The 17,651-nt window shown below is 40.6% G+C and overlaps 1 protein-coding gene across 7 annotated transcripts in view; it reads right to left on the reverse strand.

Moving 5' to 3' along the window:
* The window catches only part of kiaa0825 (KIAA0825 ortholog), a 132,270-nt gene that overhangs the window by 40,148 nt on the left and 74,471 nt on the right, over positions 1–17,651 (reverse strand). Inside the window, exon 23 of one of the 7 annotated variants that reach the window (XM_077600195.1) lies at positions 8,957–9,064. The exons of 4 other annotated variants lie outside the window; for them this stretch is intronic. In XM_077600195.1, coding sequence (XP_077456321.1) covers positions 9,031–9,064 — 34 coding nt within the window. In that variant the 3' untranslated portion in view covers positions 8,957–9,030. Of the gene's footprint in view, positions 1–8,956; positions 9,065–10,044; positions 10,176–16,403; positions 16,509–17,651 lie in introns of those variants that run through there. 2 more of the 7 variants (XM_077600192.1, XM_077600193.1) reach the window with 2 other exon arrangements.

Raw genomic sequence — 17,651 nt, forward strand, 5'->3', positions numbered from 1 at the left:
CCAACTAAAAAAATCATAACCAAATGTATTTTGGTCAGGGCCAAAGCATGACCAGACGTTTCGTCGAAAGATGTTTGGTCCCCGGACGTTTGGTCCCCGGACGTTTGGTCCCCGGACGTTTGGTCGACCGGACGTTTGGTCGACCAGACGTTTGGTAGAACGGACGTTTGGTAGAACAGACGTTTGGTAGAACGGACGTTTGGTCGCCGGGTTCGCTTGCTATCAAATTATGACAGAGAGTTTACTGTTGATATTTTGATATTAGATATTCATATATTAAACTCTCTCTCTCTCATGATTATAATTTTGAGAGCTGGTTTCAACAGTAACAACCCGGCGCCCAAACGCCCATTCTACCAAATGTCCGTTCTACCAAACGTCCGTTCTACCAAACGTCCGTTCTACCAAAAGTCCGGTCGACCAAACATCTTTCGACGAAACGTCCGAGTACCGGGCCAAAGATATCCAACAATGGGCCTTCCTGGTTTGAATATGCTTTTACACTCAACACTGAATTTGCTAAACACTTTGGTAAATGTAAACATCTAGCTTCATCATTTTCCATGCGTGGATCCCAGCAGTGCCCTGGAGGGCATCCATTCTTAAAGTTGGCGAGGAACGACAGAAAATAAATGAGTAGAAGAGCCTGAACGTTGTTGAGACAATGAGAAAGGAGATAATTGAGATATCCGGCACTTGACAAAATGTGCTATTTCACTGAAGCGCATGGAGCAGAGAAAAGGAAGAGAGGGGGGTGGGGGGGGGGGCTTAGGGAGAGAGAGAGAGAGAGAGCAAGAGAGAGAGAGAGAGAGAGAGAGTTGTAGAAGACGAGGTCTGCAGGGAGGTGACAGTAGTGTATGTGGCTGTGCTGCCTGTCTGACCTGATTGCAAATAAGCGAAGGCGCTCCACTGCGGCCCACGAGCACTTCCCTGTGCACACACACACTCAAATGCAACCTCTCTCTTTAATAAGACTGCTTAATGGCAACTGTACACGCCACAGCAGTCAAATTTAAATGTGTGTGTGTGTGTGCAGGGATGGCGACAAGGAGAGGGGATGCCGTGGTGAGACAGTAAAGGGAAGGGGGAATAGCGAGGATGAAAGGGGGAGGTGGCAGAGTGGGGGCATGGGGTTTGTGAGGTGCATTTGCAATTTAAAACACGGTTTGGTATAATGAAAATGTAAAGCAGTGGTTTTATTTTATTCAGTGTGGCAGGTTCAGATTCCCAGAGAAGCTCCACTTGAGCAATCAGTCCATTAATAATTGAATTTTTGTTCAGGAGCTGCGCTCGTGCACATAGGAGAGCGAGCACATACTCAACACATGATGAGTGTGTGAAAGTGTAAGCGGCAAATGTGTCTTCTCCTTCCAGCTGCTGACCCTAATATGAGGCGGCCAATTAGAGATCTTTATTTAATTGCTGGCTGACATACGCACTTGCTCACACACTTGGCAGCTTTGGAGATGGTGTGGAGACACCAATGCAGTCACATTCACACACATTGTGGTAGACGCATTATAGCAAGTGGTGCCTTGATGATCATTACCAAAGAAAGATGCTTTGTTGGAGTCGCACTATTTTAAACCCAACAGTAGGGAGTGATGCGTTTTTTTTCTCTGCTTTGATATCATCACCCAAAATAACATGCACCTAGGCATCGCCGCATGTATTGTATTCACCTGTCAGTTTATTAGCTATGACCTATTGAAGTAGTCCTAGAGAATAGCCAGATAAAGAAATGGTTTGTAAAAGTTGGATAGTGTTTTCAGTACACCAAATAAAAGCTGATTTGGTAATCTAAGTTGTCAAAAATATTAGGGTATCAGCTTTTAATGAAGATATGCATTAATCACAATTACATTTTAACCACTTATACTCACAAGGGTCACGGGGGGTGATAGAGCCTATCCCAGCTAACTACAGGCTTCAGGCATGGGAGAGCCAAATGCAGGGCATTCTCTCAAACAGATAATCAATAAAAGCTTCCAAAATTAACTCCAATAAATGGAATCTTCACGCTTTTGAACAATGTGCATTTTTCTGAACTACATTATTCTCACAAGGGCCGCGGGGGTTGCTAGAGCCTATCCCAGCTGAATCGGTGGCTAGCCGATTGCAGGGCACAAGGAGACAGACAACCATTCACGCTCACACTGTCCAAGCAGACTACCATACATGTCTTTTGGACTGTGGGAAGAAACCGGAGCACCCGGAGGAAACCCATGCAGGCAAACTCCACACAGGTGGACCAACCTGGATGTGAACCCAGGACCCCCACTGTGAGGCCGACGCGCTTACCACTCATTCGCTGGGCGGTCCACCTGTGTAGAGTTTACATGTTCTCCCTGGGCCTGCGTGGGTTTTCTCCAGGTACTCCAGTTTCCTCCCACATTCCAAAGACATGCATGGTAGGCTGATTGGACACTCTAAATTGCCCCTAGATATGAGTGTGAGCGTGAATGGTTGTTTGTCTCCTTGTGCTCTGTGATTGGCTGGCCACCAATTCAGGGTGTCCCCCGCCTCTGGCCCGAAGTCAGCTGGGAGAGGCTCCAGCACCCCCTGCGACCTTAGTGAGGATAAAGCAGTTCAGAAAATGAGATGAGATGAACTCCACGAAGACAGATGTTACATATATTTGGTTCTGAATGTCTGTCCCTTTATTTGTGTCTTTTCTGAAGAAAAAAAACTAAGAATGAATACAGCGATTATTGTCTCATTTAATTCTTAACATTTTAAATGATTGTAAACTATTGACAATGATGATTTTAATTGACTTATAAATGGGAAGAACCTGGATATTAATGCATATTTTTCAATGCAGTTGACAGCGCTAGACGTCCAATACATTTTGACTGAGACGAATGACAGTGATAATTCCAGTAATTGGAGCAGGCATATGGCAATGTCTATTTGAAGGAGGACACATTCTGATCTAAAATATTGTCCACTTCTCTCCCATTTTGTAAAGATGACAGTAGGAGAAACAAAACTGGCTAATCTTGGCGGCTTTGCAGGAAGCCCAATAGCATCATTTAAACAGTGGCGCTAACAGGCGAGCGCCCCGGCAAAGAGCCGCCTTGTTCTAGATAGAGATATTCAGACTGTCAGTATAAACTGCTTCTGTTTTCGTTTTGCATTTATTTCAATGCTAGACTCGGGACATAAATTTTTCATCACCTGCTAAGCTATGAATAAAAGATTAAAAAAGGAACTGAGAGGGGAGGGAGGGACATTGAGAGGAAAAAAGGAAAATGCATGAAGTTGAAGCTGATATATTAAAAAAAAACCTTAACAGTGCAGAAGGTCTCTATTGCCTTTTAAATATATATATATATATATATATATATATATATATATATATATATATATATATATATATATATATATATATATATATATATATTTCTTTATTTTGTTTTATTTGGACCAACCTGACCAGTCCCAGCTAACCATCGCAGTGGCTGGGGTTCAGTGTAAAGTTGCTATAATGATCGAAAACCAGAGGCTTATTTATAAAAGTACCTGAGAGGTGAACTCTGTACACTAAGAGGATTCATATACCTCCGCCCACACACACACTCTCTCTCTCACACACACACACACACACACACACACACACACACACACACACACACACACACACATACACACACACACACACACACCCTCGCATAAGACTCTCACTCTCTGTCCTCAGTTGTCTTTGACAAAATGGTTGATAGTAAGATGCTGCTGTAAAAACAGAGCACAACACATGTCTGACATTTTCACCCGTGTTAAAAAGGCAAGAGAAATCGGGTATGGATTTGCAAATTGAATAGCAAGGATGAGGACAGAATACATGTCCAATTCCTTGGAACGGTGAGTGCAAACAGTAAATCGGAATGAATGGCAGCCAATAAGTTAATCGAGTGCAGTACTGCAGAACTGGAAGAAAACAATTATTTTGCTTCATGCTATGTGTCGTTATATACAAAATGTAATAATAAATTATTGTGCCAATCTGTGGAAGTGGTAAATTTGCTGAAATTAATCTGACACTCGCTCTTGTAGTGACGCCGTAGACTGTGCATGTGCATAATTTGCTGCCATTAATGTCAATCAAAGTCTAGACGCCAGTGAGGGAGGATGATAGGCTAAAGGGGCTCTGACATTATTTTTACTGATATACCTGTATGTCAATCAATGACAAATCCAATAGCAAGTAAGGATGGACTAGGGGAGTTAAAAAAAAAAATGCGATAGACTGACACAATCTTTGAGATTGACATATTTGGCACCTCGGCTAATAAATATATTTTAAGGAGTGCAGTTGAAATTACACTTCTATTAATTTTAAAAGGTAAATTATTTGATCTGTGACCCATTTGAACACAAATCAGTCACATGGCAACAAATTCATAATGTGTGTGTGTGTGTGTGTGTGTGTGTGTGTGTGTGTGTGTGTGTGTGTGTGTGTGTGTGTGTGTGTGTGTGTGTGTGTGTGTGTGTGTGTGTGTGTGTGTGTGTGTGTGTGTGCATAAGGTGTTTGCATTGTGTGCATATTTGAAAGGGCAGATAGTTATTTACTTTGTGTGCGTGTGCGCACCTTACCAGAAGGATGTATATATGCTCTATTGTGAACAGGTATGTAGGTGTTTATGTTGTTTTTAGAGGGTGTATGACTAGAAAGGCAAGTGTTTTTGACTATGTGGAAGAAAATATATGTTTGTATGGTTGTTATGTATGTTTACGAATTATGTATATGAAAGGCTAGATGGATATTTGCATTCTATGTTAGGTGTTAAGGTTATAGTTGTATGTGAATTCACAGGTGTTGACACTAGAGCTAGAAATGACACCCCAATGGTTAAAATACTGTATGTCTGTGCGTGTAAAGAATGAGGGATATTTGTCAAACAGATGTTTACCATCTATATGCGAGGTTAAGTACTTTATATGCTTATATTGTATGTACAGTGACATAAAAGAAATATATGCTATCACTAAAAACGATTCGTTCTGAAAATTTTCAAGACAGAAAATGAAACCTGAAACCAGAAGACCAAGTCTATTGCAGAGTTTAACATTGTTATACCTGTAGGGGATAAGAGGATCTGAAAAAAATATTATATCATCCTTATATGCTTATGAATGCATATGTAAGCAACCTAATGCTGCCACGTGATCATGTGAAATAGATGCAATATATGAGTGAGAAAATCACAATTGTGTGATTTGAAAAAGTGTGTATATTGGGCCTCAAGCTTGATTGCCATTGATTGCGATAGACAACCAATCTATTTTCACTGGGTCCCAAAATGGATTGGACGTCTGTCATTTTTACATTTGATTAGAGTAAAATACTGAGTATTAAAACTAGTAAACAAAGTTTAACAAAAACACTTCAAAACTGTGAGTGGGCTCTAAATCATTATAAATGACTGAACAAACACTTTCACTTATGTTAACACCCAACCATATTAAGGGAACACAGCAGAAACACAAAACAAAGGCAATTAATGAAGCCTGTGATGATACATTAATTAACTATTACAAGAAATAATGTATGTGTCAAGTGAAGGTTATTAACAGTATAGGCCTTCTAAAACATAGGGCACATCGATGGCACTATGTATTGCAATCCTACACTTCCTGTCACCCTTTTCCTCACATCACCACCTACTCACCACCATCATTCTGCTCATCACTACGATCTCCCGCCAAACACTGTGCGTCCCCAAGCCCTCCCCCCACCAACAAACTTCATCTTATCTCTGCCAGGAGGGTGGGTGAAGGCCATGCCAGCATGAGTTGGCACGGATTGGTCACCCGGCTACTCCTGTTTGTTCCCCTGCATGCCAGCCTAATCAAATTACTCAGCTCGGTCAAACATTTCTCAATCAGCTTCCATAAGTGGCTGCGATTCACCTTCCAAGATCTAGAAATGGACACCCACTAAATCCACAATATTGCGTATTAGGCTGCTGTTTCACTGTAATCGACTTTTCTCCCTCTTCCCCTGTGTCCGCTTGCCCACGCTACAAATGTCAACCAGATTTGGGCACATGGAGTGGCATCTGGTACCACATCGCCCAATGCTCACGGCTACAGAAAGCCTCACAACGCGAAGAGTTAGCCTGGAGCCCAGCCAAAGAAGCCGGTTCTCACTAGCTAAGTGCACAGCGCCAGTCAAGTGCTCGTTCGGCTGCGCGCCCACCCGCGTCACACAGAAACACTGGCACGCTGAAACCCCGATGGCCCTGCGCGATGACAACGAGACAGAAGGGCCTTGCCTTGCTGATCTTCCCCCTGCCCCCAGCACACACGGTACAGTTTGGCACCAAAAAGAAACGTAGTCTTGTACATTGTTCTATTAGCTTAGTTTCTTTAGGCTTGTCCTGGACGTTTTTTGGAACCATTAAGGCCAGGAAGGCTACCGGTCCTAATGATCAGCTCCAGACTACTGAGGAACTGTGTGGATCAGCTTGGAAGAGGGATTCTGCATATTTATTTCTGCACTCAGGCTGCAGAAGGTCCCAACCTTGTGTGGGCTTCCTGTGTGTGGTTCCAGTTTTATCTAGGTCTACATTGTCTTTTCCTGTGTCTGTGCTTGCTACTGCTATAAACTGAATTTCCCGAATACGGGATGAATAAAGGTTAATCTAATCTAATATCTACATTCTCAAAGTAACAGGATTTTGGTTGGTTGTGTTTATGTGCTATATCCTTTGAACCAGTATTGATATTCTTGTTGATTTTACCAGAGATATAATCGTTCCCTGATTCCTTGCAGTAGCTGCCTGTTGGTCCATTAACATCACACATTCATGCTCATACCAGTTCATTCCACTCTCATGCATTTGCAGCAGCATTCCCTAACTGTCATCTTCCAAAGAGCCATAAACCCAGTTAATTAATCTCTTTCTTTTCTTCTTTTCCTTTCTAACCCCTTTTTAACACTTTTTTTAACACTTATTTTACTGTGGCAATACCCAGAAAAAGCCCACACAGGCACAGTGGGAACATGCAAACACCACATATGAAAGCTAGCTGCCGGGTTGGAACCCTTAATCGTAGAAATGTACAGTGGATGTCCTAACCACTCTTGCAGCATCTTTTACATGTTGTTTAGAAAAATGTGATGCTTTATTCATCCAAGTGTAAAGTTCCCGAACTCTAAGTTCTTAGGCAGCCGGTAAGCACATTGGTAGCCTCCTTTGTTAAGAGGGTCTATTTAAAACTTAAAATACTAAATCAGTTTTGAATTAAAACAATAAAAAATGAAAAATGTGATTATTCGGGGGGTAACTAGAGACTGTATTCGATTAATGATTATGAACAAGTTGAATTGCTTGACAGCAATAGTTTTGAGATACTTTCTGAGATCAGAGATTTTCTAAAAAAGATTAATTCAAGCACTTGAAAATGTTTGACATTGGAAATTTGAATTGATGTGAGAAGTGTTTATAGAACAATTTAATGAGGGAATTTTCATTCTACTTTTTTATTTTAAAATCGACCAGTATCTGTATGATTTCTGTTCTATTTTTTCCTGTGCCATCTCACAAATAAATTGCATTTAAGTTTCACATTGGCACACAGGCGCAGGTGTGTTTCGTCCTAACCTCTGCAAAGAACCCACTCGGTGTGCAGCTTCAGAGATATAAAGCAAACACCATTGTTTTTTGCGTGGGAATAATGGGCTGAGGGGTAAGAGAAAGTTCATCAAGCAAATTCAAGGCACCTGAACTACATCTGTCCCTCCAAAGCATCAAACAAGATGATAAGCACAGGAAGCGAGGGAAATGGCACAAGCCAACAAGACGTGTCTTATATATGCAGTGAGGGGTAAAAGTATTTGCCCCCTTCCTGATTTCTGTGTTTTTTTGAATATTCATCACACACACACAGGTTTCAGATTATCAAATCAATTTTTGTATGACACAGAGACAACCCAAGGAAAGAGAAAATGCAATTAATTAATGATGATTATATTTACCAAGGCAGAAAAAAATACAAACTTGTCTGGCCCTTGTGAAAAAGTAATTCTCATCTCATCTCATCAATTAGAAAACTGCATTTTCTATTTCTTTGGGTTGTCTCTGTGTCATACTAAAATTGCTTTGATGATCTGAAACCTTTGTGTGATAAATATGCAAAAAACACAGAAATCAGCAAGGGGGTAAATACTTTTTTCATGGCACTGTATGTATATATATATATATATATATATATATATATATATATATATATATATATATATATATATATATATATATATATATATATATATATATATATATAAAGATATATCTTGTTGGCTATTTCTCACTTGAACAATTCTCCCTGTTGAATGGCAAAGTACTTTCATCCGTATCTGCAGCTTATCTTGACATTTTAATATGAAAAACCTTCATAATGCATTACAATGTCAAGGTTTAGACAGAGCAAACTTGTTTCCAGCCGCAATGTTGTAGTGGTAAGGAGGTAAAATGCTCACATGTATTTCAACAACAGTTTGACTGTGTTTAAAGGCAAAGTTTTAAAGCTAAAGGAGGGTTGATAGTGATTGACTCTTTCAGTGCCCAAATGGATTGGAAGACAATCGGCGACAAACAGCCGAACTATCTGAGCTGGGAGGGGAGTGATCATTCAGTCACTGTATACGATATAAAAACAAACAAATACATTTTACAAATAGCTGAAATTTCTGGTCAACCAATTTCACAGAAAATTTCAAGTTCACTCAACTTTGTCGATGAAATTCATACTACATAACATTTCCTAGGGTGTCAGCCTCACAGATCTGGGGTCCTGGGTTCAAATCCAGTCCATCTGTGTAGAGTTTGCATGTTCTACTCAGGCCTGCGTGGGTGTCCTCTGGGTACTCCGGTTTCCTCCCGCATTCCAAAAACATGGATGGTAGGCTGATTGGACACTCTAAATTGCCCCTAGGTATAGGTTTCAGTGTGCATGGTTGTCCGTCTCCTTGAGCCCTGGGATCGACTGGCCACTAATTCAGGGTGTCCCCCGCCTCTGCCGGAGTCAGCTGGGATAGGCTCCAGCACCCCCTGCAATTCTATTGAGGATAAAGCGGTTCAGAAAATGGGATAGCGTATCCTACAAACTCAGTACAACTTATTTGACCAGTTTAACTTTGTACATAAGAGAACCTAAGAATTTGACTTATGCCTATATGCCTAATTAAAATCTTAAATTAGCATGGCTTAATGGGGAATTATATTTTGCCCTTCAGTAGTTACTCGGGCCCAGTGGTCGAGTGGGTAGCGTGTCCAGCTCAAAGTTCTGAGAGTGTGGGTTCCATCCCAGGTTTGGACCTTCCTGTTTGGAGTTTGCATGTTCTCCCTGGGCTTGGGTGGGTTTTTTCTAGGTATTCTGGTTCCCTCCCACTTCCCAAAAATATGCTTTGTAGGCGGGTTGACAACTCTAAATAGGTATCAGTGTGAGTAGTTGTCCACCTTCTTGTGCCCTGTGATTGGCTGGCCACCGATTCAGGGTGCCCCTGCCGGTTGCCCATGGTTTACTAGAATAGGCTCCAGCTCCCCCACGATCCCTGTCACGATAAGCAGTACGAAATGTTAATGAATAAAAAACAGAATTTATTTGGCAGAAAGAGTGTAGGAAAGTCCAATATCTGTTTAAGGATGAGTTCTTGAGTGCAAATCATGCTGAATAAAGGAATGCTAAGACAAGTTGTGTTTCAAAGAATTTGACGTCAACCTGTTTGAAGCAGCTGGAAGAGGCCCGAGAATCAGTGGAAACTGTCAAGGCAAGTGTCCGTTTACTTTTGTTCACACAATGTAGTGTCTGTAAGTGCTGTGCAGCCAAGGCCAATACATTATCAGAAATAAAACTTGAATGAATTTCCAAGTGTGTCATTTCAGGAGAGTTCAGAATGAAAAGTGTCTATGTACTGTGTACATGCACTACAACACATTCTTATTGGAAAGATAACACCACAGTAATTTAAGGTCACTGGTAAGGTTGTGGAGAGAAGGAGAGAGAGACAGAAGCTGAGATGCTGACAAAGGAGTGGAAAGTCTAATGATGAGCCTCGTCCGTCCATCGGTGTGATGGTCTATGTTTCTCTTAAGCTCTTTCACTTTCACATGCAGCAGGCAAATAGGTCAGTTGCCATGGTAACAACTGAAAGGCCAGGGTTTCCTGGGCTATTAAGAAAAGTGAAGCACATTAAACTGAATAGTAGTGAAGACTAAAACACTGACATGGAGTAAAGATGTTCAAGTGGTGTGGCACTGAAAAACATTTTTCTTCTTCCAAAATTCAAACCAATGCTTAAAACCAGTACATGCTGGTAACTCAATTGTTGTAAAGACAAGTAGCATTTACATTTGCCACGAGGATACTTGTTAGCAATGCTATTCAGGAGTTCAAGTCCTTTACTCAAGACTACCTTTGTTCCATTTGACTGCAATGTCCCAACTGTAGGTCCAAGTGTCACGCATAAGGGGACTCATATATGCTGAACAGCTGAGGTAGCCCTGCCGATGGTGTGCCCGCTTCAATTTTTCAATATTGGATTAAATATTAATACGTAGCGGTGAGATGATGAGAACAGGAAGCAGGGGAAAAGACTGGAGTGACAGTACTGTGAGAAGTTTTTCATGTGTACAAAGTAAATTCAATACAAGCTCTAATCAAAGCTTAGCAGTATTTAGTAGGGATTTCTACCATAGCAGTAATATTTTTAGTAGTGCTTCCTATTCATTTCCTATGAAATGGTGGCACTTTTTAAGAGCGAAACAATTTTACTTATTTTTATTTTTGTTTGCTCTTTAAATAATAAATAAATTTGCAAATAAGCAAGGAGCGTGAAGGTTTAAGGGTTGACTCGGCTGACTTTAGATACGGGCAGGCACAGGCTTGATTCCCGGTGGTGGAGATATAATTGTGAGTGCGAATGGTCATCTATCTCTATGGCTGAGTGGTGACCAGTCCACGGTGTAGTCTGACTTTTGCACGAAGTCAGCTGGGATAGGCTCCAGCAACCCCCGCAACCCTTGGAGGATGTGCGATATGGAAGATGAATGAATGAACAAAGATAATTAGTCAGCTTTCACTGGAAACCAAAGAAGGATCAGAGGATATTTACAGGGATTTTTTTCTTTTTGTTAGCTCTTTAAATAAAAATAAATAAATAAATAAATGAAAGCATATGTATAGTATAAGCATACATAATATATAAAAATTAGAACATTTAGTTCAAGTAACTTTATTGTCAGATTTTTTTACATATGGGAAAAATATTAATTCATCATGTCACGGGGGGCGCTGGAGCCTATCCCAGGTCACTTCGAGCAGGAGGTGGCAGACACCCTGAATTGGTGGCCAGCCAATTGAGGAGATGGGCACCTATCTACACACACAGTCATACCTCAGGGCAATTCAGAGTGTTCAGCTGGATAGGCTCCAACACCCCCTGCGAACCTTATGAGGATAACTGGTTCAGAAAATGAATGTCCTATTGTTGATGATGGCTGATGATCAGCACAATCTTTTTTTCATATCAAAACGTTTTATGGAAGAAACTGCTCTGTTTTTTTCTGAGGATTTATTGATTTATTGTGGTAGAGTGTCTGAAATGATAACTTTACAAGTAACTATTTAAATCTCTCTGAATATTTAGTTATGCTGTATCTTGTACCGCAGGGGCGCCCAACTCTGGTCCTTGAGGGCCCCTATTCAGTCTGATCAACGCATCAGCAAGCTGTCCAGAAGCTTGATAACAATCCTGATTATTTAATTCAGGTTTGTTGGTGGAGTGACACATGGAAAACAGACTGGATAGGGGCCCTCAAGGGCCAGAATTGGGCAACCCTGTTATACAGTATCTTGAGCAGTCATAAGCACCCTACTGCTTGTTGTACTGTGAACACCACCGTTCCACACCAGACATTAAAATGTGAAAAAAAGGTTTTCTGCTTGGTTGCTTGTTTGAATGGACTATTGATTAACAAAGCCAAGGTGAAGTGGTGACAAGAGGAGAAGCTGGGAAATGGTCAAATGACTTTCAACGACTCATCTGGGTGTAGGCTAATGACCTCAATGCTGATAAAATGTGTGCTGATTGGGGTCAAATAAGCCTTCTCTGGACTCAATGGAGATATGTACCAACTGATCCAGCCTTGGACATGCACGTGCTAAAATATAAAAGGCTAAAACTCTTTGGCGTTTTCATTTTTTTTTTCAAAAGTTAGACAAAAAACAAAGTCACTTTTAAAGTTTTGGAGTGTTTATGTCTGAGCAAACTCAATCTGTGAAGCACCTGATCCAAGACTCACTTACCATCTTCAGAACTATAGGACAAATGTACTAGTCCACTGAGCTGTATAAGAACATATCATTAAAAATATATTTCATACAGTCTTATCACATGATGTTATTATTGCTAAATCACAAAGAAAAAAGACTGCATATTGTTTAAATTTTAGCACAGTGGTGTTGATGTGCCAGTGCAAGTTGACGACCGGAGATAGCGAGACCCCCAGGCTCTCACCCTGATGTTTATGTTACGCTCTATTAAATTAGCATGAGACCAATATTAAAATAATAACATTTACCTTCACAATAAATGCATTGCCTTACAAAAATCAATATCAGTAGCCTTCAAAGCCAAAGTATTATTGCAAATAATAAAAGAAAAGTTGTTGTGCGATATTGGCTATTAGATTGTTTTTGTTTAAAAAAAAGAAAGAAAAGAAAAAGGCATAATACACATACTACTATAGATTAAATTTCAAATGTCACAAAATCCCATGAATGTTAATTTTGTTATGTTGTTAATGTAAGCATTTTATGTTTTGATTTTATGTGTAGAAACAAAGACTGGCTCTGCAAGGAAATTATTTTATCACAACCTAGGTTGGACATTATAATTCAGATACATATAGTGTGATAGCCTACCATTCGTGACGATTGAGATTCAATTAATTTTGACTGGGAATGGCCGGCAGCAAATAATTGCCTCCCAGTTAAAATCGAATGGAATTTCATCGCCGTCAATGGCAGTGAAGGAATCAAACAGTGCAAATGAAAAAGAACAAAGCCATACTAGAATTACATGTGAATTAGTATGAGTTGTTGATACACGATTGGGGTACTTTGAGAGGGAAGACCTCCACCTAAGGACCCATGTGAACTTTGACCTTTTTCTCCTGCAAATTTGAGTCAACTCAGCTAATGCGTTATCAATTTATCTACAGATTACTTTACTTGTCCTTAAGTCAGTTGGACCACAAACATGCAAACCTATGTGACTTTTGAACATATTACCAAAAATTGAATCACCTATTCTATTTAAATTTTAAAAAAAATACTGCAAGTGTGATAATACATTTAGTTGCTCCTGAGTTATCGTGAACACAAATATAGGCACAGCCAGACATAAAGAACAAAATATATTACCTCCTATGTTTCACCTTCTGGTGGAGGTAATTACAGAGGGTCCTTTAAAATGCTCTTACAATAAAAGTTGCAGGGAAAAAAATACAGAAATTGTGTTACATTAAAAAAAGATATGTCCAATGGTGTGATGATTGGATCGTCTTTTCATTGAGGACTGCAAGTCCTAAGGTGGGAATTGAAAAAAACTGAAGTGTTAAGCCCCCCCATCATGTCGTCCATATTGGTTAAGCCATTCAGTCTCTTTTCAGCGCATGGATCAATAGTTCTTGATTAGATTTTCGCGGTTTATTATGATGACTTTGTTTGTTATGATATGTATCCTCGCTTTTTGAGGTCTTGATGCTCCTTTGCGACAAAAAGTGCCACCTCTTCAGATAGAGGAAGCGAGAAACGGGAGATAACTAAAAAGGGGGTTGATAATGAAGGACGGTGCACACTTTGTTGCACCTTGTTGTTTCTTTGTATCTGGCTGTGTTGTTGTGTGCATGTATACAGTGATGTCTAAGTACAGTTTATGAAATCAAAGTGTTTGTTATTATCTGCAAAAAAAGTTCTTTTTATGTTAGATAGATATTTAGTGATGATAGAATAGAGCTTGCAGGTCAGAATAACATTGTGAACATGTCATTTAAAAAATATAGACAGTTGGTGCCATGAATATCAGTGGTCGCCACATTGAGGTGCACACGGTATTTGTTTGACAAACTTTTAATAGTGGATGTGTTTTTTAATGTTGTCCATTAATGTTATTATTTTTTTTGCAACCTTAGGACTGGCCATGGTTGTATGCAGTTGAATCTGCACAAATGATTAATGATTAATCTGGTGTTAACCAACGTGTAGAATAGCTTATACACATATACAAATAAAACATAAATATATAGTGTACCTTCATGATACAAGCACAATCTGTTCCATTACCAAGCTCAAATGGTGAATATGCATTGTACATTCATGAAGAGATTTTCTCTTCTCTTCCTAACACGAGCAAACCCCCCTACCCCTCATTTGACCATTTCTGAGGCTAAATAGTGGAAAATTAAAAACTATAGGGTTAGGGATGTCTATTGTCACAAATTAGTTACATTCGAGATCTTTCACTTTTTTTTAACCATAGATTACTGTTATCGCTTTTTCCCCTGGATAGGGGGAACACTTGGAGGAGTGTCAGAGCAGCAGTACAATTCTGCCCTGACCCGACACACAACACAATTCGAGTTTGATGTCACGGATAAACTGTCACTGGGGTAACCACCTCTCATGTCGTGTTTGAGCACAGAAGGGAATACAGCAAAACGCTCTGAAACTACTGAGCTCGAACAGGAGAGTCTAAAAAGGGGTAACCCTCTTTAACAGATGAAGAAAGTGGAAAAAATCCAAATTGTTGTTAGGGCACAAAGCAATTCTAAAGAGCAGTATTTAATGTGTGTCTTAGATTCTATCAGCTCACCTCCCACTCATTCCTTTATTTTTATATCAGTTCTTCTTCTATCAGTATTTCAGTTGGAGGTGTCTCTTTAGATCTGCACCTTTTAATGCTGACTGCTGAAAATCTTTTGAGGCCGACTACAATAGCAAGACGTTGGAAAACTTCCCCCCATAGGAGGAAAAGAAGAGCACTGTGAGGGATCACTCCTCTCTGGGGGAATCTCCTCCACCACACTGTCTGATCTGGGGAAGTCGGCACTGTCCCCTCACAAAATAATATGCTCCTCCAAAGATGACTGTGTGCTTGGCATGGCGAGATTTTACCTTCCCATTTTGGATTCAAGAACTTAAACCAGCCGACTTTGAACAAAAGACAACATCCTTGATTGGTCTACATTCACAACAGAGGCAGCCGGCCCTTTGTCATTACCAAGAAGGAACTGCTGAGTCACTAATAGTAGTTAAATAGAGACTGATATTCTGTATCAATTATCAACAGTACAAGCTCATAACTCAATGGGGGATCATTTGAAAGAAAATAGAATCAGTTCAGTTATATTTTCACGTGATTAAAATGAATATTGCCATGCTGATTCTGAAATTGCAGTTTTATTTTTGTCTTACACATCAAGTTTTATTGGTCTATGTTGTCACTATAGGCACAGTTAGTCATATTTTAAAATTTGAACAATAGGATGGGCCCGGGTTGTGGTTTAATGGTCTGATCACTATGCTTCCATTATAGTGGCCCAGGTTCAATTCCTGCTTGTGTGGGTTTTTTTCAGGAAGGGCATCTGGCGTAAAATATGTGCAAAATCTATCATGGGATTTACTGTTTTTCTGTGGTCACCAAAGGGGGTAAAAGCCGAAAGTCAGTCAGAAATGCAGTATGGTTGTTGATCTATGTTGGAAGTAATCGCTTGTCAGAGTGAATGTGTAGTCAATGTAAAAATGTCTACATTTTAAAGCAACTTTGCTTCATCCATTGCAGCCAATGAGTTAAAATCCGTTGTCAGACTGAGGACAGCAAAAATTGAGATGAGGTAGGTGAGGTGTTTGTCTCAGTTTTAAATACACTTTTCTCTATTCTTCATTAGACATTACAAAAGATAAAATAATACTAATGACCACGGTCAGCACCTCCCAGTTCAAATGGGTTGGATGTCTAAATGTAAATGTCTGCCAATGAATTACCTCATAATGAAGCAGAAAGTAAATCACTTTCAAATATTATTTATTACTTCAAATAATAAAGTTCGATTTGGTAATCAATTCATTCTCGCAACATGGGAAATTTTTCCCTTCTAAACTGAATGGAAATTTGAGAGAGGTTGTTCCACTTTCGATGGTACAACGCATTCTGCATGATCGTAATCCTTTTATTGCAATGGCGCTCTGGCCCAACCCTGCTGGTTATCTGTAGGTTTTATCTCTTGCTCCTATCATCCTTATGCGGGTATAAACGCCGCTCCTCTCCATTGTTGATGATGTGACGCCTGGCTCGACATTGCTGAGGTGGCGAATTGTCGGCAAAAAGATGCCTCTGTCAGGAACGTGCTCATCCTCTGGCTCTGGCCACCCTCTTATACATAAAATATCAAACATCTGAGGGACAATATGCTGACCTGCTGTGACCTCCACACACGCGTCTGCACACAGGAGACACACACGCACACATTGGAAAACAGAAACATGCACAGATAAATGCAGGCATATGCTGACACCCACACACAGTAAGTCTTCTCCCCCCGTTCGTACGTGCCTTGACTTTTTCCTATCGTGCCTCATCCCTCAGATGATGTATTTGCGACATCTGGCGGCGTGCGCTATATCGGTGTCTACCCCGATGCCAGGCGGGACGAGAATGGGGGAGCAAAATGCGAGACAACAGAGTGACTGAAGGGAGGCATACAAAAAGGGAAGGAAGGATGAAGTGGAACAGACATGGGGAATGGTCGCTAAATGCACTAAAGTGCGTCGATTTTCCACAGCAAAAAGCTTGGGTACCACCTAGTGGGCGCCCGTCGGCAATCTGGTACCTCTGGCATTGAAAGGGTATTGTGGGGTGGGGGTTTGCAGTGGGCTACCATGAATCTATAGGAGTCAGAGGTCAACCTTCTTGAGCAGCAGTGACATCATGACAATGAGACACTTCTCGAGCCTCCCAATCCCAAGCTGATCCATTCTGCCCAGCCTCAAGCACTAGGCCCCTCTTTTCCCACACATTCAGAGCCTTTGCCAGACCAAGGAGAGAGGGGAGCGAGAGGGGTGAATGTGAAGACCTCAACCCAGCGCCCCCTCATTCCATCTCCATCTCTTTTCTTTCAGGGGCTAGATTAGGGAGATGGCTTAATTCTGTCTAATTATCCACCCTTACTCTCTGTGCTGCTTCTCACCCTATTTTTTTTCTGCTTCTGCCTCTTCTGGTCCCTGTCTCCCTTCCCCCCTATATCAGTGAGTGGATACTAATTAGCTGATGTGAATTGTATCTGCTATACAAATAGAATGGAAATTATGTGGGGGCAAAATTATATTAATAACTTAACTCATTGGCTGCATTTGACGGGGAAGGATGTCCAATCCGTTTGAACTGTTCACCCCCTCACACAGTTCATATGAATTAGACCCCTATTAGTGGTCAAGTAATCAAAACTCACAGCAGAAGGATGGGGGAAAAAAAGCCAAATGTTTTGACATTGGACAGAGGTAAACACAACACACTTGTAGACAAATTCCAATCAGCTCAAGACAGAATGACATGCTTTCACGACAGACACCACAAAGATAGACAT

The sequence above is a fragment of the Stigmatopora argus genome, chromosome 5, assembly GCF_051989625.1.
Source record: "Stigmatopora argus isolate UIUO_Sarg chromosome 5, RoL_Sarg_1.0, whole genome shotgun sequence".
Classification (NCBI taxonomy): domain Eukaryota; kingdom Metazoa; phylum Chordata; class Actinopteri; order Syngnathiformes; family Syngnathidae; genus Stigmatopora; species Stigmatopora argus.